Consider the following 24185-nt stretch of genomic DNA (forward strand, 5'->3'; position numbering starts at 1 on the left):
AATATATTCATCCCATCGACTAACATCAATAGACAAAAAGTTCTGCAAATGGGCTACTACATATACTGTGGTCATTAACAAAAAAAGGGTGAGAGAAGAAAAAGAATGATTTCAACAGCTTGAATTTTTCAAAAAGGATTGAATACGATTGCATGAGTTGGTCAAATGTTTTATTTTGCTTTGCTTTTTTAGTTCCTAGAAACCAATAGCTGTGATTTAAAATGGACATTTTTCTCCTGTGCGTAAACAGTTTCTCAAATTAATGTCATACATTTTGGAGAGATATAAGGGCAGGCTTGAGAGGGTAAGAGAAACTACAACTTAATAGATCAATATCCTCCTTAGTGAGACTTAATAGATCAATATCCTCCTTAGTGAGGTTTCTTCAATTTCTAGATGACTAGGAGGAAGTCACAAAGTCTTTCATTAAATATACTAACTATCCTTCATCTATACTTTTCTCTCATCATCTCTCCCTTCTATCCAAATAACTGCAAAGATTAGAAAGTAAGGTTTTATGAAATGATCATGGAAATTCACTGGAGGTCTAGTGGTTAAGACTTGGGGTCTTCACTGTCATGGCCTGGGTTCAACGCCTTGCTGGCGAACTACAATCCCTCAGGCCATGTGGCGTGGTCGAAAAAAAAGAAGAAACAATCACTTAAAAAGTGAACCAAAAAAGAAAGATATTAACTTAGCTATTTTGTTTTACAAATCATGGAGAATGATGCCAGTAGTTTTCTTTCTCTTTGATGGAGCTGCAAGACTTTTACAAACTTTAGATTCTCTTCCCGCGCTGGGTAAGAATAATTTTAAGCGTTATCATTTCTAAGTCCTCACAAACAAGATGTTTCTAACATGAAGAGTTAAGTTCTCCTAAATACCAAAAGACAGCTAAGTCTATATGTCAATTAGATTGACCACATATTGTTTGGTCACTAAACAAATACAGTGCCAAGTGATCTACTGGCTCAAAAACTGAAACACATTTTCAGAATCTGTTCATTTCCCTCTCCTTTTAAAAAAATATTCGATTATTTACTTTTCTTTATTTCGCTGCACCTAGTCTTAGTTGCAGCACATGACATCTGTTACTTGTGGCACACAGAAACTTAGATACGACATGCAGTATCTAGTTCCCTGCCCAGGGATTGAACAGGAGTCTCCTGAATTGGGAGCAGGAAGTCTTAGTCACTGGACCACCAGGAAGTCCCCAGAATCTGTTAATTAAGAGCTTCAATATCCAAGGTTTCTGAGCAGGATACTCACAGGTTTCCATCTAAGAATGTACTTGGAAATGTGAGATGATTCTGGTGCATTCCACTGGATGGGGTGAGAGTTGGGTTGACTTGGGGTCTCAGTGATGATTACTTGGACAGGACCACTTGCATCTGAAAATGACAATATGAGAGTTGGTGATCTTGAGCATTCCCTTACTTCAACTTAAAATTTAGTGCACATGGCCATCAGTAAAGACAGTTTTGCTTATCAGTAAATGGGAGCACAATAAAAATTATCTGGAGTTAATTTTTTACATATTGACATTGAAAATCAATGAGACAAATCCTTTTTTTCTTAATTAATCACTGTCAAATAACAATATTGTGTTAATTTCTGCTGTACAGCAATGTGATTCAGTTATACACACACATACACACACACACACATATATGGTTTATTACAGGATATTGAATATAGTTCCCTGTGCTAAACAGTAGGATCTTGCTGCTCATGTATTCCGTGTATGATAGTTTGCGCCTGCTAACCCTTCACTCCCACTCCATGCCTTCCCCACGCTCTTCCTTTTGCCAACCACAGGTCTGTTCTCTCTGAGACAAATCCTTTTTTAGCAGATAGATTCTTGTCTTTCACATGAAAAATGCAACTCAAACTTATTTATAAGCAAATAAAATAAATTTTAAATGCCACTTAGTTTGCTTTCTTCTCCATTTTCAAAGAATTGTGAGAAAACTGTGGAACCACTCTAACACAAATAATGTAATACAGAACACAAACTTCATTTACTTATACTAAACTTCTTTGAAGGAAATTCTAGCTTGTGGAGCTTTTCATCAAGGACAAATCTACCATCAAGAAAAAACATTCCAAAGGCCATATGACATGAGGTAAAACAAACACATTTCTAAATGGGGTAGAATCTTAGACAAACAGACAAAGGTAATAATTAAAGACTCAATTTTATTTTTCATCCTCTCAGTCTAAGATCCCATCAGTTTGGGAAAATGTTTTATTTTTATTCAAGAAGTTTGCTCTAAAATCATTCCATTGATTGGTCAAATTGCTGAGATCAAAATTATATTTTTTCAAAAGTAGTTATCAACAAAATGACATTTTGAAGTGTATACTAAATTTAATATTCCCACATCTTAATGTGTAAAACTATTATCAACAAATTTAGTGTGTGGTTTTGGTTCTTCTGCCCTTTTTTTTTTTTAAGGCAAAACAAGAGAAGTAGAATGAATTTCTTAATAGGGTAGATTCTATTTAGGATAATTATTAAATAAGTGGAAAATTTATGCCTGCAGAACAGAACACTAAATACTGTCTTTTTTATGATGTCAATCAATGTTCAACTTATTAGAAATAAAAATAAAGTTCCTTGTAATAACGTTTCCAAGAATTTCTAACTGACATTCTGTTAAACAGAGCAAAATTTTGCATGTTAGCTAGAGCAGTTCAGCAGATTATTAACAGATTTAAATTTTCCATAAGGTTGTAGAAAATATATTGATTTTCAAACAATTATTATCTTCACTATTAAATTTTATTTGAAAATAAAGTTTTCTCTAGCAGAACAAATATACAACTTACATATCTGGATAGACTCAAAAGTTCTAGAATAATATACTCACTTTCATGATAAGAATAATTCAAAGTTTGGCTAAAGACTAATAAACATTCTTTAAATCTTAATTTCATCTAATACACATATTTGTAAGCTGTACGAAAACCAAAATTAATAAATAAAATTCTCAATTTTTAATTCTAAAGTGCATATTTCATAGACCATGGCAGGGTGTTTGTTTTAATTAACTGGCAGAAGTCAATTCCACAGCCCTCTTTGAATCACTCCTTCACCATTATATATATATATATGAATATAAATACATTTTTAAAAACAAACATTGAGGTAAAATTTTAGAGATGTGATTATTTAAAGTACTCCCATAATCAGTAAATATAGAACTATCACATTTTTCTATTACAATTATTGGTATAAGGCTATTTAAATATTGATCCTTAAAAGAAATCCTACCATAATTTCCTCATGTAAAGAGATGTCTGATATGTATTTTAGTTTAACAACCATGATTTTGAGAGAAAAAAGTTTATGATGCCATGAATGTACACCACCAAGAGTCATTCCTAAAGCTAACCTAGGACTTCAGATGATTAAATGCCAATGTAGGTTCATTGATTGTAACAAATATACCACTCTGGTGGGGATGTTGATATTAGGGGATGTTGTGCTGTGTGGGAGCAGAGGCAACATGGGAAATCTCTGTACCTTCCTTTTGATCTTACTGTGAACCTAAAACTGCTTAAAAATAGTCTTAAATTTTAAAAAAAGATCATGATGATTATGGCTGATTCATGTTGATGTATGGCAGAAACAATACTATAAAGCAATTATCCTCCAATAAAAAATAAATAAATCTTAAAAAAATTATGATGGTTACATGTTTATCAAGATTAAGTTTTAAATAACATAAGTGACCTTTACTGCCTACCTTTAAGCTTAATCATGCTGCTATGTCCACAAGGAGGGGGATAGTAAAGAAAAGGGGAGGAAAAAGAAACAGGCAACTCAGAGGTTTTTACTCAGTGATGGAGCAAAAGAACATAAGGTTTCCTCTAAAATTTCAAGTGCTGGTTTGAAACCCTATGTTTTCAATGTTAGGCTTGTACCATATCTCACCTTTAGGGGAACTACCCTAAACAATAATAAGATATCTTGCATTTAGCACAATTTTGTTCAGAGAGTAAACAACTATCCATGATTTGTAAGGTCAATTAAATTCCAGCTATCACTCTACGCCACTTTTTCTACATATGATTAGAAGAGAAGAAATTTGAAAATTCTGACATCATTTACATTATTTAGACTTAGCATTTTGATAATCCTTTTGATAGTGGTTAATCGGTAAAACTTTGTAAAGTAACCTGAGCAATGACTCACACCATTGTGAAAACGTGACTCCCTCTCTTATTCAATATAATCATACTAACTATGAAATAGTTATGAGGAGATATGACAAAATGTCTATACTTTCAAAACCAGTTTGAAATAAGGCCCAAATGAATAATTTCCAGCAATGGTGACCCTGGAGAAGTTAAACATTTATGCATTTGCAACGCAGCCCTTTTTTTGTTTATTTAGTTTGCTGAGATCTGTGCTTTCCTGGTTGTTTATTGACAAACCAAATGCCTCTTATCTTCTGTTAGTTTGAACAACTCTACTGAATCCTCTGTAGGAGGAACAAACAGGGCAAGGCTCAGAGACAACACACTGGTGAACTGTTGTTCCGTCATCCTGCCCACACTCTGAAAGCCCCACAAGCCAGGCAGGAACCATTGAGTAAACCAAATACACAGATAAGACCCACACTGTGTACTGAGGCCAATCCCCTCTCCGCTGAAATCGCCTCTACACTCAATGGGCTCTTCTGTTATGAAGAGTAGAAACAAGGTCAACACATAAAAATCCAACACAGGAGGATTCCCTCCCATTTAGATTTCATCTCTGGCGTGTCAACCTACAGGCTTCCAGCACGTTGTTATGCGAACAGGCTTACTTTAAAAGAGACAGCGAAAAAAGTTCTCTCTAATTCACCGAGAAGGAAATCACTTTCAAGACCACCACACCAGTAAGAACCATAAATAGACAGTAAGAGATTTTTTAGAAATGTCTATCTTTTGGTTGTATCGTTAAAAAAAAAAGCTTCAGTTAAATACCTTCTGAACTTACAGTAATTCTGCAGAGCTTTAAAAATTATTGAACAAAAAAAAATTATTTTAAGTGATTCCTACACACAAAACTACCACAAAATACAGTTTAAGAACCAGATCAATCTGTGCTGAGAACCTGTTAAGCAAAGTCATCTTCAGCAGCCCAGACAGCCTCTGAAGCCAGGGGAGAGGAGAGTCTCTTCTAAGTTTAGAAAGGGTATATATGAATGGTTTTCAGGATCATAAATTATTAGTTTACGGAACTTAAAGGTAATCAGCTAAACTCTCCCCGTTTTACAGATGAGGAAATAATGAATGAAGCTTGACTTGTTTTTACTTAGCAGCATGTACAAACCTGGACCCATGTCTTGGCAAACACTGTTTTTGGCCAAGTTGTTCCATACCTTCTTCTTTATGACAGTAAATCTCTTATCACATTAAAAAGGGACTTAGTTAACTGAATCTTGATTTCTGTCACAGGCAGGTTCCAATGTTCTGACGATCTCTCTTGCTATTTCTGAATACAGGCCACACCTTAACTCAGCAGAGAGTTAAGAGACTTTGATCTCAGTAATTGCTCAAGTAACTGATGCCTAAAAATTAATTTTGTTTCTTGGTCACACCACAAGGCATGTGGAACTTCTCTGTCTAGGAATCAAACCCACGCCCACTGCAGTGGAAGGGCAGAATCTTAGTCACTGGGCTACCAGGGAAGTCCATAATGCCTAAAAATTAGTTTCAGAATTCAACCCATCTTACTGTTGACTCATCATTCAGCAAAAATTAAATTCAGTTTTTTAAAAAATGAATAACACTTCCAGCTAGGCATTATGTCCCATGACCTGAAAAAACTCCAGCAATAAACATTTTCGAGTATTTGAACAGCATGGGCAGAGAACTGACCAAGTTACTCAACTCTGGACCCGGGATATTTTGTTCCAGACTCCAAAAGATCAAACACATGAACATTCTGACAAAAAGAGGGCCTGGATGAAACACGGAATGAATACATATCATGTGTATGATACACATGAATGAATGTGTATACATTTCATGCAATTTCTCCATGTAATCTTTCTGTTAAGAAACATAACATAAAATCCTGACCTTTACTCCCAGCATCAGTTACTCCATGGTTTCTATTTACAGGTACAGATGAGAAATGAAATTTAGCCAGTGTTTTAACCTAATGTTAAGAAACAAATTTACATGCAGGCACTTTTCCACAGCCTTCTACTCCTACTTGACTGAGAAAAAAGGAAAACCATTTAAGTAAAAAATATTCGATTAATGATTAGTGAAATGAGAAAAAGATAGGAAAAGGAGGAGATACCAATTTAGGCTTCAGAGTGTTAATAAACACTGATGTTACCGTGTATTTTATCACACAGTGGAATAAAGCTACTCACCTGGGTAGGTCTGTAAGGGCTGGCAGGCCCACTCCCCAATGCCGCGGCCATAGCAGTAGCACTGGTACCTGACCCCCTGCAAATACTTCTCCCATGAGTCTCCAATTTGATAAAAGGTGCGGGTTTCTGAATCCTGACACTGATCTAAAACATACACAAATAAAATGCTAGTGCACAGATTCTTAGTTTTAACAAAAACTTGCAACTGTCCTTACAAATATAGCAGTTCAAAAATGTTTTATTCATATCTTGTACCTTACTGGACAGTTAATGGTCAACAAGTACCCATTGGGAGAAATAATGAGCTTTCTAAAAGAATAACATTTCTAAATAAAAACGTTAAGATTTAGATTTCAGTATATATTGACAACCTGAATCTTAATTTGAGAAAAATAATTTTATATTTTACCCATCTTAATGCAAACAGTTTACCATTTGAAGAGCAAAGATAAAATATCACTTTATACATGTCTTCAAAATGTGGATGATTTAATTTTACATATAAATGAACTGAGATAAATTTCAACTAGTTAATAACTTGCTGAGCAGCTTCTAAGAAAGCATCTCAGGCCTCTCACAGCTTTGGCAATCGTAGGTCAAAAATACGCATCTGATCGGTTTGTTTTCTGGGTGAGCAACATGTCTCTTTGAGTAAAGGAATATTAATGGATTACCTTAAAGCTGGTAACACAGCTCTTTTAAGGCCCAACCCTCACTATTTGCTTAGATCTATTAAAAGGGCAGCCAAGAAAAATGAGGAATTTGGGAGGGAGATATTTACTGGCATAATCATTTGTCCACATTATTGCACAGTCAGCAAAGGAAAGTTCTCTTTCAGACATGAATTATCTTTATGACTCAGAACCAAAAAACAAATTTGTTTCAATTAAAGCAAACCTTCATGTGTTACCAAATTCAGCAAAAATAAATGATTACCACCCTCAAGTTTAGATATCGGTCCATGATTAGAGAAAAGACTTTGCCAAGCTCTCTGCAGGCCATGATCAAAGTCTAGAGCCAGTTTCAATCAAGTAATATCAAAGAACTCTCCTTATCTGAAACTTGCTAGCTATACTCAGTGTTTAAATCCAGCTAGAGACACGAGGCTACTTACCAACAGGATCGCACTTCCACCGACCCCGGCCCTGACCGAAGCAGGTACAATTCAGCATGTGTCCCTCTTCGTGACGTTTGTGGAATGTGTCATTCACATTGTAAGTGATGCCATCGACGATGCACTGATCTGTTTAGGAAACAGTGGGATGGATGGAGAATTTTTCTGTTTCACTGATGAAACAAAAGAAGCTATACTTGTCAAAGCATACAATTCCTTCCACTTAATTAGCAACATCTTCCACTAAAATAACTTTTCTACTGACATAGAATAAACTTTTTTTTCCAAAGCTTAGTCAGTACTATACTTTTTGCAAAAAAAAAAAAAAACATTTCTCTGTTATAAACTTGTACAGATTAGAGATCCAAGTATATACAACACATTTTAACTTTCAGAACAAGTTCTTGCTGGGTTCAAAATGACCTTTAGATCTCTGCTTGTTACAATAAATAAGAGGCAGATTAAACATTCTAATAGGATACCCAGAATGATGCAATGGTCTCATCTCTAGAATAGCAGGGCTAGGGAGATTCTTGGAATGTGTAAATAGAATACCATAAGTGACATTTAAAAAGTTAACAACAACAACAACAAAATCAGGCCAACTCTGTTGTTAACTTGCTGCCATCCTAAGAAATTACTTCCCTCTCTGGGCCTCAGTTCCTTCCTCTGTAAAATGAGGAGTTGGTCTGGATGCCTTCCGAGTGTTCTTTTCAGCTCTGCAACATCGTATGTATTAGACCTGGATTGTGTCATCCATCGGGCCCCGTAAAAGGTGAATGAGTCCAGGCCAATGTCAACACAGAGGCTACATGGACTATTTATCAGCCCAGAGCTCTACCTAAGCCTTATTTTTCAAACCAAAGAAATAGAAGCACTGAAATAGTTTTAATAGATCAACAACCCTTATATCATACACCAGGGTCCAAAGGGGAAAAACTAGAGTGAACAAAAGAAATTGGTCTCTATGTCTTTTTCTCCTTGAATTAAAGGAAATCTGCCAAGATCTGATTTTAGAATAGCACAGTCTCTTTTCTTTACAAAAATTGCCCAGTCTTTTCTAGACAAGAATCCAACAGCATAAAGAAAGAAAGTAGAGTCGCTCAGTCGTGTCTGATTCTTTGCGATCCCGTGGACTGTAGCCTACCAGGCTATACATGGGATTTTCCCATACATGGGATTTTCCAGGCAATAGTACTGGAGTGGGCTGCCATTTCCTTAAGCTAAAAGGATCAAGTGCTATCAAGTGATCATGTTCTGTTCTTTGAAGTCATCTTTTTGGCTCAGCCTAAGTATTTACATCCTGGGAATGTTTCAGAATCTTAGAAATGCTCTACCAGATTTTCTTAACTGGCTGTCTAACATGCAAAATCTATCCCACACAGTAGACTAATGGAGTGGCATTGCATACTTCTTCTCCTGCTTTTGGTAAAGCACAAGTTTTCACGAAGAAGTCTGCTTCTCTGTATTCTCTGCCCTCTCAACTATTTTCATTAACAAGTGAGCATACCTCGGAGCTGAGAGTAGGCGACACACGTCCATTCTCCCCGACCATTTCCAACACATGTGCATCTCATCATGTGGCCCATATCATGCTGTTTGTCCCACTGGTCTCCAATGCGATACATGACCCCTTCATTGGTTGTACAGATTTCCTCGTGGGCTGTTTGGAAACAGAAGGGAAATGCATTACTGCATAAATGATCACAAGGGCTAAAATGTATGTAATATCATCAGGCTGGTTTGGTGATCCTAAGAACTCTCTTGGAAGGAAGTCTTCTGTGCCTCAAAAATTCACTGAGCTCTGACTACCAGAGAGAGAAAACATAGTCCGAAGATGAGGTTTGTTTTAAGGAAAAATTACAGTATGGTTAAGGGATGTAAACCACAATTATGCCTACCCATTCAAGGGGTTTGTAATGTTCTAGAAGTCTGGATTTGACTACTGTCCCATAACATTTTCTAGTTTCAGTTTATTCTAGATCAAAGGGAAACAATGTGTATGGGTATAGAATTGTAAGTTAATACGTGTTTTCCTTCTAAATCCAAATTTCCTTTTGCTGAAATGAGAGGAATGAAAGTAAGCCTAAGTATTAATAGTTTCCTTCTGATGTTTCATTGCCTCATATTCACACTTGACAGCAGCACATGGATTCTTAATTCTACTCTCAGAAAGTCAACTGTAGTCTAGTGGCTCTCGAAATCTGAAAACAAAAGGTATTGGTTCTCCTTTCTTCATTCACACAAACTGGAGCACAGCCTTTTAAAACAAGATCCCTATTGATTGGAAAATACAGAGTCTGGGTCATTTTGTTGTTTAATAAGTGATAGACCTTATTCTAAAGCTGTGTGCAAATACTGCAGGTCTGTACCTGCAGCAGTCACGTCAATGTTTTAAGCTACTCAGTTGTGTGCTTTTTACAAAAGACATATCTGTTTAAAAAAAAAAGTGTATTTCCAGACTTTTAAAAAGTATTTTTATTGTATTTACATGTTTTGGACTTTATAACAGTGGGATTTTTAAATCATATAAACAATTATATAATTCCTATACTTTTAAATAATTGTATAATTCTTATAAATCATATGAATAATTATATATTTCTTAAATATTTGATTACATATAGATCATGAAGTTTTCTGCTGTCTAAAAATTAAGCCTTAATGCATGAAACAGAAGTAAGCCAAACACAGCTGCCTACAAGGGCTTCGTCTTACCAGCCATGGGGCAGAATCCAAACTTCTGGTCAGCGTCATAGTTCTGTGTGGTTCCACACCATTTCATGTTGTCCCTCCTGCCCTCAGAAGTACAGTCCGTGTAGTTGCGGTTGTTGTACAGGAAGGGAAAGTGGCACAAGGCACCATTGGAATTTCCACCTCGAGTCTGAACCAAAACTGTCCAAAACAACACACATGTCAGAAGAAAAAGATTACAACCAAGCTTTCCAATGTACAGTGAGGAATTACTGCAACTAAATTAGCCAAGTTTCTGCAACTAATTCAGAGTGTGTCTCAGAATAAAAGATGTCTAATAATACAGTTCTAAGCCTACTTAGTGTATTCACCTTCATCTTTCAAGCAGATTTAAATCCAATTTTTGCTCTCATTTTTCCAGCCAAAAAGAAAAAGATTAAATGGTCGCTTTGAATAAATCATGGTTTTAGCCAAAACAAAAGCAAGCGCACTCAGGCCTGCCTCCTATGTAGTCTTCAGCCTGTGGGATTGCCTACTGATTTTCCCATACAAGCATCTTTAATCACACAATGATCCCAATGTGTCAAAAATAAATGCACCGGAGGGCTTTTCCTTTGGTGTCATTTCCCAAGACGACTGGGAAACTTGAGAGGATCTTTAACTGTGAAGTTAGTCCCACGTCCCCTGGGTCCAGACGACACAAAGGTGGTACTTTTCAAGTGTAGCCTTGAAAGGAACGCCCAGCTTGCCAGCCAATAAAAACAGAGCATGAGAAATGGGGTTTTCTCACTTGTGTTTCCCCCTGGGATACTCACCAGTATGGTCTGTACAGAAAGAATATTTCTGGTCTTGCTCATAATTGGAAGTTGTGCTGCACCAGAGGTGTCCATCCTGCCGCCCTTCGGTCGTGCAGGAGTAGAAAGTCCTGCCATTGTAGGTGAACGGGAGGACGCACGGCTCTCCATTGGAGTTGCCACCGTAAGTCTGGGTTATAGCTACAAGCATAACCGAAAGGGTCTCAGTAAACATAGTTGCACTTGTCTCCACTATTGTTCCTTATTTTCAGCTTAACTGAGGCTGACCTTGTGTCCTCAAAGGGGGGAAAAATACCATGAATATGACCAGCTATAAGTATTGACCAGATCATAGTGTTATCAAAACACCTTACTCAGAAAGCCACATGTTTTTTGTGGGTAGAACACCTGAGTTCTTCTTCTGACATCCATTGTTACCACCTCAGCCGCCATGCCTGTTTCCCATTTGCAAAGCTATTGGGTTGGCCAAAAAGTTCATGCGGGTTTTTCTCTAAGGTGTTACTGAAAAACTCGAATGAACTTTTGGCCAACCCAATATATTACTACGGGTTAATTAAGGATGCTGCTCAAGTGATCCTGGAGGGGTATATATGATTCTGTTGGTGCTGTCAGAATTAACACAAGAGGCTGTACTAGGGGAAAAGCCAAGTGCACCAATTATTATTGCTACAATTATCACCACTTTTATACCCTGGAAGAGTTTCATCAGGTTGTTGAAAGAAGTTTACATCACAAAGGTTCAGAACTTTGGGATTTAGAGTACTAAATAGGGATGGATTAGTTTACTCAGAAAGTAACCTCTTTTAACATTTTAGACAGATAAAAATACACAGTAGCTTAATACTCACTACAGGAAAAAAAACACATAGATTAAAAAGACTGAAAAAATATATATCAAGCGCCAACCATGGCTGTTATCATAGGCTGGTAAGGTTATAAACATTTCTTGTTTTATTGTTTTACATTTTTTGGTAAATGAATGTATTGCCTTTCAAAGCCTAAATAATAAGAAAGTTACCGGTCCTCTTTTCAAAAAAGATAACACAGACCTGTCTCTTGGCAGCTGACTCCGTTGCCCAGGCAAGTGCACAGCATTTGCTTATTCCCTTGTGTCTTCAGCCACTGCATCCCCACAGAGTAAACCACACCGCTGTCTGTGACACAGTGACCATACGGAGGCGGCTGAGGATGAGGCTGGGGCTGGTAGATGGCCGGTCGGATATCAGTGAAGGAGCCAGATCCTGAGGACATGAGAAAGAAAAGTCACAGAGCTGGTTAAGGGAAAACTACTTCCTGGAGTAGTTTTCTGGGATCTTCACGGTCTCATCCAGATGACTCTACAATCCGTCTTGTTACTGAGCTGGGATTGGAAAGAAATGCCCCTCCCTCTTTGCATTAGCTTTGGCACTCAGCCTAAGAAATAAACCACAAGAGGCTACCCAGTGTTCTCTACCTTCCAGCTTACCTGGAGCTACCAAGAGTGTATTTCTAAATCACCAACATTATTCTGCCACTCCACAGAGCAGGTACCTCCAATGACTGCTTACTCATTTCAGCAAGCCAAAGCCCATGACTTTACAGTCCTCTACACCTCATCAGCTGACTTCATTCTTTCCATTTCATTCAGTTCAGATCACTTTATCCTTTGTTCTATGCCTCATCTGCACTGATCTTCTCATTATCCGTTCCTGTACCCTGGGCTGTCCCCAGGCTTTTCCCTTGGCCGGTAATGGTCTGTCTCACCATCTCTTAGCAGCTCCCACTAGCCCAATATATCTGGGCATCTCTCTTCCTGATATTATTTTGAGAAGTCTCTGCAGCTCTGCAGCAGACCTCTCGCCATCGATGTAACTCTGAACTCCTCAGACCGTGCCCTGGGCAGCCATATTGGATTTTCTATTCACTACCCCTCCTCCTCCTACATTTCATTCCTCCAAAGATTATTTGGGAACTCTGCCATGGTTTTTTCCCTAAAATCAATCAATCCTCTTAAGACAGCTTTCATTTCAGAGTAAGACAACAGAATATGCTGATCTTTTCTTTAAACATAGAAATCTGTTCTCTTGGGGGTCAGGCCCAAGGAGGAGCAGAATTAGAACTGAAGCTAGAATGCTGGTAGACTGAATTTAGCATCTCTCTAAGACAGGCCCCTTAAGACAGCTTTCCTTTCTGAGCAACACTGGAACCCAAATACTTCATAGACAATGGTCCCAAGGTCACACATATCAGGGGAACATGGCATCTGTTTTCATACACCCCACTTGGGAGGGTCACAACGCAAAGGAATATTAAGCTCCTGTAGAAGAAAGTTTTTATTGGTTTAACTCCATGTCTCTCAAACTTTTTTGAACAGAGCCATTTCAGTATTAATATTAGTAATACTAATAAAAATAGATAGCAATCATTGAATGCTTACTCCCAATTAACCTCTACTCTTTTTAATTTAAACTGCTTCAGTAGGCTGAGATTAGTAATTGTTTCTTTTTTAGGTTAGCAGCAATTTTACTGAAAGTAATCAAATAACTCAAGAAATGTTATCAAGTCCAATCTTGTTCTCCTTCCTAAGTGCTCATGGCAAGATGAAAACTCATCAAAAGGAGGAAAATCCAAGTAAGTAATTAATACTTTTTGCTAAATGACCTAGATGAAAGACTAAACCATAAGGCTAGTGCACTGTATAGTGAAAACTTGATAAAACAGAGCAAGAATAACAACAGAAGCACACATTCTTGACCGCCCTCTTTCTTTCTTTAGATTCTTACAAGACAAGCTATAATGCAAAGATCCTAGTCTTGTACTAGAAATAATTAAAACCTATTTTTTTAAAAAAGCTTAAATATTATGTCATTCCTTCCCATGTCTAGGACTCCTCTGAATTTTTCAAATGTGAAAGCCAATACATGAAGAAAATGACTGTGCATTATTTTACGGAATGCAACAGAGTTTGCTGGAGCATGGAAACCACACATAAAGGATTGTTTCCACAACAAAAAGAATGGAATGTCAGGGTAAGGAGATATATGCCATTCTGAAAAAGAACAAATGTACTTTTCCCCACTTTTCCCAGTAGAGGAATCAAGGGATCATGTAACTCAGCAAAAGTTTCTCATTTCTATTAAAATGTACTTTAGATATTCAACATACACACACAAGGGTATGTATATGAATATCCACATGTGTATTGATCTACAGATCTCAATATATTTATTTATATCTTTGTATATAAATCATGTAGGTTTCCATGATATTAGTAATTTTTCTTGGCCATCAGTTTAACCTCTTGGAACTAAAATTAGTCCTCCCCGCCCCCCCACCAATCCATTTTAGTTTCATTTTTATTTAAGTTTAAAAAACTTGATAGTAAACAAAGTTTTAACTAACAGTCTGCAAAGGAACTCAGCTTCATAGCCACATCATCATTCAAGGGCACACCAAGGGAAAGATGGCTTTGCGGAATGCTTTGTGCAAGGTGCCCCGTTTGGGTCCCCAGGGCCCTGTGCCTCACCTGCAGATGTGGTCTGCAGGGACGTATGCCTCTCACACTTCCACTCGCCACGGCCGTTGCCGGTGCAGATGCATTGGAGCAGGTTCCCCCGGTTGTCCTTCTTGCTCCAGGTATCCCCAATTCTATAGGATGTCCTAGTGTCCTGATCGTTGCATCTGTCTGTGGCAGAAAGGAAGCATTAAAACATGTAAATCAGTTTGAGCTTGGCAAGGGCTTGATGCAAACCTAAAATAACAATAGAGTTGTTTCTAATAAGGACCTAGTGTACAGCACAGGGAACTCCACTCAGTACTCTGTAATAAGTCTGTAATGGTGGTTTAGTCGCTAAGTTGCGTCCAGCTCTTGCGACCCCAAGGACTGTAGCCTGCCAGGCTCTTCTGTCCATGGGATTCTCCAAGCAAGAATAATAGAGGGGACAGCCATACCCTTCTCCAATCTGCCCAAACCAGGAATCGAACCTGCGTCTTCTGCATTGCAGGCAGATTCTTTCGACTGAGCTAAATGATCTAAATAAATGATCTAAAACTGATTCACTTTGCTGTACCCCCCAAACTAACACAATACTGTTAACTATACTCCAAGAAGAAGTTTAAAAAAAGAAAAAGGAGAATACAGTGCTTCATGTTTGGTAAGCTGTTTTTGGATGATACCTTTATATTCAGCTGTGGTGCCATGGGTGGTAAACTTCTGAAAGATGTGATTGCATTTAAAACAGTGTGAAGGAAGCTATACGATGTAGTCTAATTCCACTCATCTATTTGCCAGAATGCCATTTTTCACTCATTAAATTTTCATTTAGTCATTCAGTTCATTAAATTTAAATCTTTCATTCATTATATTTTTTCACATTGTTTATTTGACTAAATTCATCCCCTCGCTTTCTAGTCTTCCCTCTGTATCCTCTGGCTCTCCTGGCTTTGAGTCATGACTGTTCACAACCTGCCTTATCATAAGGGATTTTCTTTAGAAAACTAGAAACAATAGGGAGGCAAGTAGGTCTCATAGGATCTCAACCAACCGCCCCAAAGGAGCTATTAAAAGAAAGCAGCATCTGTTTTTTCATTTGTTATGTAAAACAATTCAAGGCACCACCAACTTCTCTGACTAAAATATTCTCTCCCCTGGTCCCACCCCACCCCCTACCAAACACAAACCTATTTAACATTACTAATAAAATGGCATCTTTTGAATTGCTCATGGTGTTAACTCTTTGATGGGAAAGTGAGATTATTAATATAAAATAATGTTTGTTTAATGTTCATTTAGTCACGTCTGACTCTTGTGACCCTATGGGCTGTAGCCCACTAGGCTCCTCTGTCCATGGGATTAGACAGACAAGAAAATAAAATGATAATTTGTAACTAAATTACCATCAGCCTATGATTATCTGGCAAATAAACTGTTTCAATTATAATCCAGCTTTGCCCATATGCTGCAATGTGATAGAAAGGATTTGATTGGTTTGTGAAACAGAACTACACTGGGTTAGATAAAAAATAATTAGTTGATGTTAAGTTCAGACAAATACAGACACATATTGATCTCCCACCACAGCAGAAGTCTGAATAAAGATAGCATTGCTGGTGACACTTTTTCCCAAATCTCCAACCAAGTGTTGTCTTCCCCTGAACCTCCATAGTACTATTTCAGTATCTGTCTCAAAGTGTTTAATTCTGTGCTTTGTAGAAGATGATATATATAAGCCTTTCTCATCTACTTACTAAGTTCTCTTTGACGAGTTGGCTAATGTCCAGTTCATTTTTGCATCCCTACACCATCCTGAATGAAGTAGGGACTTAAAGAAATTCATGGAAGAAACGACTTTTCTTTGAGAAGCTTTTCCCAACTTGTTATTAGAAGAGCTTTAAATAATAGATAAGAGTTTGAGTAAAACATCTAACTTGTCTTAAACTAAAACACTGCCACCGAGGTCTTGGAAGTCTGATAATCATAATAAAATGTTAAATGTAAGAGAACTGGCAAGATACTCAAAAACATTTAGTTTAAATTGCTATCACTATTTAAAAGAGATTATTTTTTGTTTGAAAGAATTCAAATTTGGATGGTGAACATGATGAGATGGTTAAAACTTCCAGCTAGATAAGACATGTTCAAAATATTTAATTTGATTTTAAACGTATAACACTGATAGTTGATAGCTGTATTGCTTCCACAAACTTTATAGTTTGACACTTCAAAAAAGGAGCATTGAATCCCTAAGGCAAAAAGTAAGGCCTCGGGGCAATCTTAGAAGGAGCTACAGAGATACCAGTGGTTCAGAAACTTTCAAAGTTTAGCTTCTTCACAGCACTTAAAAACCTACAGAGACACTGTCCTTGACTTCAGAATTGGGGTTAAACATAATTTAACCTATGGGATAAGTACCTTTTATTTTCATCAATTTTGCTAATGTTATGTGCCTTACTTAAATGTCAAGCATAGATGGAAACCCAAAACTTTAGAGCTTTGCTCCTCTCTGTGTCAAGAGCACTCATATGCCCAAAGATGCATGTGCCTGTTATTTTAAAGATTTCCTTGCTACTTAGAAAATATCTCAGTGATCACTTAGATGAAACACTGGCAACTCATCTTCAGGTCTTCGATACATTTGGCACTGAAATGAACATCAAGTTTTTTCTCAGTAGCTGATAACCTAAGACCTTACTGAAATAAGCTGTTTTATTTTAATTTAGTCTTCTTTGAAGAAGTAGAATAAGTTGGTTACAAAATTTTTCTTGACATCCAAAGGTTAGGATGTTGATGGAATGGATGTTGTACGTGATATCATACGACAATTCTCTCTAGGAATCCAGAAAACAATGCCTGACTTCATCTTTAACATACAGATCTAAAACGTACTTCTGGAGGTGCAAGTGATACGTCCACTGCCTTCTCCCAGGCAAGTACAGTCCACCATCATCCAGCCCTGATAAGGCTTTTCCCAGGTCTCCCCGACAACGTAGGAAGTACCAGCAGCCTGATCAAAACATTTCTCAGCTGTGGGGAAATTGGAAGGAAAAACAGAAAGAAAAAGAAAGAAGTTATTTCAAACTGTGCTGTCTCCCTGTAATTTAAAGTATATTGTGTAAGCAAAAACCTAACCACATTTTTTTAAGTGGTACTCTGTTCAAATAGAAAGGCACGCCCTGTAACTAAGCACAGAGCAAGTAACCAAAGTGAAAGGAAGCTCTAGCCAAGTTGGCAGGCAGAAATTCTGTTCTCCTAACAAGTACACGGGTTGTACATCTTCAGCTAGCACCGTTCCTCACACCAGTATTTTGAGCAAAAAGGATCTATGTGCCTCCTGTGGATCTATGAATCTCTTGCATAGTGAGACTAAATATGCAAAATTCCAATCTTAATTAAAAATGACCAATTATGAATGCCTGCATAAAATGACAAGAAAGCTATTTAAAATCTGGATTTCTGTAAAAATAGAGGCAACACAAAGAAAATTAAAACCTCTGTATTAGAGATCAATCAGAATAAAATTTATAGCCAGAAACTCTTAGATTTCTATCTAGAGTTCAGCTAAACATTGACACCAAAGGAAACAGCAATTTTTGACAAAAAATGAGCAAGAGATGATAGAACACACACCACATACAAACACGAGGTGTTTCTATCTGCCGCGTTCCAATAAAGAAAGATGTTAAAAGTCTCATTTTTTTTTCCTTTAAAAAACTTACATCTTGACCAAGGAGAAATCTGAGAACAGATCTTAGAGAAAACAAATGACTTCTTCCTAAATCTTTCAACTCTATCTTAAGCTTTGAAAAAAAATTAAGACTTCTATTGATACGTGTATAGTCAGTCATGGCCGACTTTTTGCCAGCCCATGCACTGTATGCAGTCTACCAGCATTCTCTGTTTCCAGAATTTTCCAGGCAAGGATAATGGATACTGTTTGAATTGCCGTTTCCTACTTCCAGATCCAGGAACGGAACCCAGATCTCTTGCATCTCCTACACTGTCATGCGGATTCTTTACCAGGGCGCCACCTGGGAATCCCTAAGACTTCTATACATGGTCGGGAATTTGAACCGATTCCTTAAAGAAGACTATGGATTACACAACATTTCATTATTTTAAATAGAATTCTCAGTCTCTTATCTTTTTTATTGGAAGACAGGTATCTTGTCATGTCAATTTTGACTCAACCCAACATTTTGACTGTGTATCCCACCCCCATTTATCCCCAAGTCACACACCTATGGGCTTGCAGGTCCATTCTCCTTTCCCATTACCCAGACACACACACTCTAACATGTAACCACCAGTCTCGTGTGGTCTCCTCCAGGTGTCACCAATCTTGTAGGACTGCCCCCCTTCATGGCAGCGGTCTGTTCAAGATAAAAAGCAAATGTTACAGACAGTGGGACAGAAAATAGTTTTAAAGCAGAAAAAGTCTCATATTCCAACCCCTTTGGCTGGCCAAAGAGAGCAGCTTTCCCATCGGGGACAGGGGAAAAGTTAACAGGTCTGGTCATTTGGGGTCCTTCAGTTGAATGTCTGGTTTAAGCACAATGGGAAACCACAGAGGAAATCTGAATAGCAAAGAAAGGAGTCATAAATCCTGGATCCCCAGAGAGATCACAGGAAATTGAGTTCTAAAGCAGAAAAGAAAGGCTGCCAGGCATGGCCTCCACACACACATAGTGGGTTTAGCTGAGACTAATTCAATGCAAAAGGCACACTAGACCTAGAATTCCAGCTTTCAGGATGTGGAGAGTCCGTACTTCACCCTAGGATAGAAATGTCTTTTTGATGGAAAGCAAATAGATGTATACATCGCAAGTGTGGAAATCTGGTTAAACACAAGGGCACATACAAAGGTTAAACTGTCCACTGTGTAAACAGTATGTAAACACTATAGAACACTGACTCTTAACATATACCGATAATCTTGGATAAATTCTAACATTAAATATAGGACAGGCTGATTGGGCTTATTCACAAGAGACTGATTTGTCTTTTCCAGAAGGCTGTACATCATGCTTTTTGGCCGGGTGCCACTTACTTCCCTGACCAGAGATTGAACCTCCACCCCTGCAGTGGAAGCTCAGAGTCTTTACCACTAGACCGCCAGGGAAGTCTGATTTGTCTTTTAGACTGAGCCTTTAAGAGACTTATACAACGATGGATTAAAAAACACTAAGTGCTGTGTTAATAGAAGCTATTGGTAACCCAATGAATCATACTGGAAAGTTTGACTTAGCTAAACTAGAATTGCTGAGAGTAAGTCCAGATCCCTAAGTACCTTGGAAAATTCATTCCACATTATTCCTAGGAATAGAGAGCTCTGCTTCCTGGTTATAAACTACTGGTTACAAAGAAACCAGACTGTTTCTGTGAGATCCAAGCAGTGTGTACATTGCTAACAAGACTAGCAGAGCACACAACGGCTAATTCATTCTTCGTGACCATCTTTCCGATCACTGCGGATCACCACATGAGCAATCTGGCTTGAAGATGCCCAGATAACATAAAATGGGCAACTCCTCTAAGAATGGGATGGAACCCAAGAGATTTGCTTGGTTAGGCTACGGACATATGTGTACACACACACACACACACACACACACACACACACTCTCTCTCTCTCATAAATGCAAACAGACTGAACACTGCCTCCATCTGTGCTCAGAGCCACCTTTCAGAGGCACAGGAATCAGCTGTGTGGCCATAGAAGGGTGTCTGCTCACCTGGGATAAATCCCCACACTAGGAATATCCAGTCATGGATAACAGAAAATGACAGAGATGGGAATGGAAAAGTTCACACTGTGTTATCTCAGCGTTCCTGGACAGAGGCCGTTCTTACTTGCAATGGTGCAGCTTATTCTCCCTCGCCCAGCCCCGATGCAGGTACAGTCCCAGATCATGGAGTCCTTCGGGCGCTCGTAAGTGTCGCCCACCCGGTAGGTGTTCCCAGTGTACTTGTCAAAGCAAGTCTCTTCAGCTGAGGGAAGAAGGAAAGTCCATGTGAACCTTATATAGGGAAAAACTTTTCTATTCCACTACTCTCATCCAAGGGAAAACCTACTTTTCTATTCTGTGAGTAGCAAGGGACAAGTGGAAAGTTTTTAAAACCTGAAGTAGCAGATCTCAATTTTACCCTAGGGTCTAACAAAGCCTCAGTTTTCAACCTTTGACAAGTTTTCTAATTTTCTGGTGATGAATTTCCATTGGAAAGGATTCTCAGGCGCTTAGGAAAAAAGCTATAAAGCACAACCTTAGAACCAGCTAGATTGTGAAGGAAGGACTTTAGATTCCTCTCTCTGGCTCAGAAAATCAAACCAAGGTCCACTTAAAAATAAACAGTCTGAAGAGCTCCCACCCCCACCCCAGCACTGGCCCTTGTTAATCCTACTATTTCCATTTTAGCCTCATCAGTGGTTCTGCAGGAGTTGCCATAATTTATAAGAAATAGATCAAGGGTCATAAAGGAATGAGAACTTTGAAGTGGTCAGTGGTTTTACGTTGAAATGCAGCTGACAAATCGTTTGACAATGTACTGCCCAAAGTGCTTTCTGCCCCATACTCTTACAGTCTAAGATTTGGAATTACTTTCTAATAAATTAGAATTTTATAAGCAATTCTTTCTTTTTGAAGGGAAAAAGAACACATATCATTCATGTTTTGGGAAAGTAAAACAGAAAGAAGACCCTAGAAACTACTTTGGGATATATTTGTTATTTTGTTTGAAAAGTAAAAAGAACAATATAATTTGAAAAGCAAATATAAACAGTTATTAAACATTGTTAAAGATAATTTTATTAGGGAAATGAGATATATAATTTTACTACTAATCCTAAATTTAATCAACAAGCACTACTTCTCTATCTATTAGATTCTAATAACTATAATAATTAGAAGATACTAAGAACTAGGCAGGCTCCCCATCACTTACGTTCAGGCTTGCTCTCACAATTAAAGCCCCGGCTCCCTCCATAACAGGTACAGACCAAGGCACTGCCCAGGTAGGTGCGCTCCCACTGTTGGTTTATCTGATAGTGCTTTCCATTGTCATAACAACCAGCTGTAAGAAATGAAGAAAAAAGTCATTAAATTTGGATCCTTCCTTTTTCCAAAGTATGGAATTTTCTTGCACAACTAAACTGATAAGCCTAAGCAACAAACGAAGGGGGAAAAAGTTAATCATCAAAGCATCAGAAGAATTAAAAGCAACTAGATATCTAACGAGTTAACCACACATTTGTACATGTAGATATTTAGGTATTCCTTTTGTTTTTCTTTTGACTTTAGTTAAATGTTATACAATGATGTCATTTCCATCTGGCCAGGGGTCTGCACCACAGGAATGGAAACATTCTGAAAAGCAGATAACTGGGAATCACGTTTTAAAACGTGCAAGGAATTTCAGCGCTCTTTGGGGGTAATAAGTCAAGAAGGGTAATGCTAAGCAGTTTCCATTAGCCAAGGAAAAGGGAGGGTGTGTCTTCGAGAAACTGGAAGAGGAATTCCAATCTCTGTTCTTGGAGAAGCATCCTGAGAAAGCATTTTGAAGCAATTACATCTCATTCAAAGTTGGAACAGCATAATCATTCAGCTACTCTCCCCTCATCCCCATTTTGACAGTATTTAACCGATTACTTAGTAACAAAGAAAATAAGCGTAAGGACCACACTAATCCCAAAAATAAAAGTTTAAAGGGGTGCATCATTTTTCTCTTTAAAGACGAGTTCTGGTTAATTCAAAGGAGGATGACATGAGTCGGTACCAGCCCTGCTGGACATCGCTGAGCTCCGCCTTCCAACGCCTTATCTTACCTAAGCCCACAAAACCAGCTTGCTCAAAGCCAGTCTTTTATGTCCCCCTCTCATGTAGGAGTACACACACTCCACGCGCGCGCGCGCACAAAACTTCAGTCACAACTTTGGTTGGCTTTCTGGCCCGGTCCTGAGGCAGCCTGTTCCAGCCCACGGTCAGTACTCACGTTTGCTCTGACTGACAGTCAGCGGGGACTGGGGCTGAACGATCTGCTGCGCCTGTCTCCTGCTCTTCGAGGCTCCCGCGGAGGGTACCGCTGTCCCCAGGGACAGGACGGCCAGCAGCAGCAGCAGCCCGGGCCCCGGACCCCCGAGCATCTTGAGACGGTGAGGCAACTTGCCACTTAAGTTTGGCTCCCTTCGCAACCTGCGGGCGGAGTCCCCTTCCAGTACCGCCTGGAGAGTCAGGGCTGGAGGATGGGGAAAGGGAAGGGTAGAGGACGGAGGGAAGGAGAGGACGAAAGAAGCTGTGGCTGCAGGTCCCCTCGCCCCCGCTCGCGATTAGGGGTCCCCCTCTTCCCCGTGCAAAGCGCAGCCGGCGCGAGCGGCCGAGCCCAGAGAACCAGGGTTTATATGGGACGGTCCCTTCCCGCCCCCCGCGAGGCCCCGGGCACCGGGGAGGAGGGACCGGCCGGACCCCCTCCCACCCTCCTCCGGCCGCAGCCGCCGCCGACCGCGCGCCCATTGGCCCGGGCTCCGGGTGACGTCAGGGGAACTGTGGGTTCGCCTTGAACAAAAGAGATGCTGATCGCCCGCCAGGATTGGGACAAGAGAACTTTTTTCGGTTTCCTTTGCGGTCGTCAAACTTTTGGGGGGCAGAAGGGGAGGGATGGGAAGCGTCTGGAAATGGGTAGACTGGGAGGAAAGGGAGGGGCTGGAGTGCCGTGTAGCCAAGGGGTCGCAAGTCCATCCTCCCTCCCCACCCCCGCTTCCCTTTTTAAATATTTTATTGGGGTGAGGCGGAGGGGGGGAGAGTTCAGATTGCGTCACCGATGGGGGTGGGGGGAAGAAACCTCCGCTCACTGGAGTGTACTTCGACGGGGAGGAAAAACCATAAAGTAGCCACCACCTTGCAGCGGTAGGAATGTAGACTGCCGTCCCGGGGAGCGGCTGGCTTTCCTGCGGTTCCCTCTCTTGGGTCTGTGCAATGACTGGGGACTCACTTTGCCTTCACAGCTTCCTGTTCAAGTCTTCTGCCTTTCTAAACGCAGTACCTGCTGGTTCTGAGGACGTTTTAACTGAGGGTAGGGGGTGGGAAGGGAGGAAGGCGACGGAGGGCGGAAGGGAGAAAGGATCCCTTTAATGAGCTTCTACTAAGTACCAGGAATTCCGCGGGGCGGATCTAGACGGAAACTCGGTGAACGAGGTTTCGTTGGAAAGGACAGAGCAGCCGTTTGCTTCCCGCCCCCGCCCCCCACCCCGCCCAAATATGCAAGAAAGTCTTCTTGTCCTGGGGATGGGATGCCTGATACCGCTGAAAACTGGAAAGTTGGACCGACCTTGGAGAGAGAAAGATCGTAATGTCCTTGCCCATGTTCACCGTTACACAGAACAGAGATCGTTGAGTCATTAAAAGTTGAGAAAAGACCATTTCCAGTCTTTCCTTCTTACGGTAGCTTCCTTGCTTTTATTTGGCATTTTCATTTGGTAGACATCGGTTTCATCATAGAATTCCCCTCCCCCAGCCCCGCTGCCAGACTTTTTTTTTTTTTTTCAAGTAAGTAATACTCTAAGAAATGTGGAAAGTTCCCAATTAAGATTTCCCAGTCTTTCCCTCTAAATGCATGGGTAGAAAGGGAATCTGAGAAGTCGCTAGCATTTAGCAACTCATCACATCAGTTCTTTTTACAGAGAAACACAAGTCACACTTGGTTTTTAAAGATCT

At 39.4% G+C, this 24185-nt stretch overlaps 1 protein-coding gene across 12 annotated transcripts in view; it reads right to left on the minus strand.

Annotated features, from left to right (window-relative positions):
- Positions 1-22846, minus strand: part of FN1 (fibronectin 1) — a 69265-nt gene extending 46419 nt beyond the window's left edge. For all 12 annotated transcript variants that reach the window (XM_004004910.6, XM_004004909.6, XM_004004908.6 and 9 more), the window contains exons 1-13: positions 22468-22846; positions 21421-21549; positions 20332-20469; positions 18720-18851; positions 17368-17505; positions 14509-14667; positions 12053-12244; positions 11004-11183; positions 10213-10389; positions 9005-9157; positions 7495-7623; positions 6381-6524; positions 1270-1391 (exon numbers count right to left, since the gene is read on the minus strand). In XM_004004910.6, the coding sequence (XP_004004959.2) occupies positions 1270-1391; positions 6381-6524; positions 7495-7623; positions 9005-9157; positions 10213-10389; positions 11004-11183; positions 12053-12244; positions 14509-14667; positions 17368-17505; positions 18720-18851; positions 20332-20469; positions 21421-21549; positions 22468-22618 (1944 nt within the window). In that variant the 5' untranslated portion in view covers positions 22619-22846. The remainder of the gene's footprint in view (positions 1-1269; positions 1392-6380; positions 6525-7494; positions 7624-9004; positions 9158-10212; positions 10390-11003; positions 11184-12052; positions 12245-14508; positions 14668-17367; positions 17506-18719; positions 18852-20331; positions 20470-21420; positions 21550-22467) is intronic.
- Between the last annotated feature and the right edge of the window lie 1339 nt (positions 22847-24185).

Source organism: Ovis aries, chromosome 2 (assembly GCF_016772045.2).
Source record: "Ovis aries strain OAR_USU_Benz2616 breed Rambouillet chromosome 2, ARS-UI_Ramb_v3.0, whole genome shotgun sequence".
In the NCBI taxonomy this organism is placed as follows: Eukaryota; Metazoa; Chordata; class Mammalia; order Artiodactyla; family Bovidae; genus Ovis; species Ovis aries.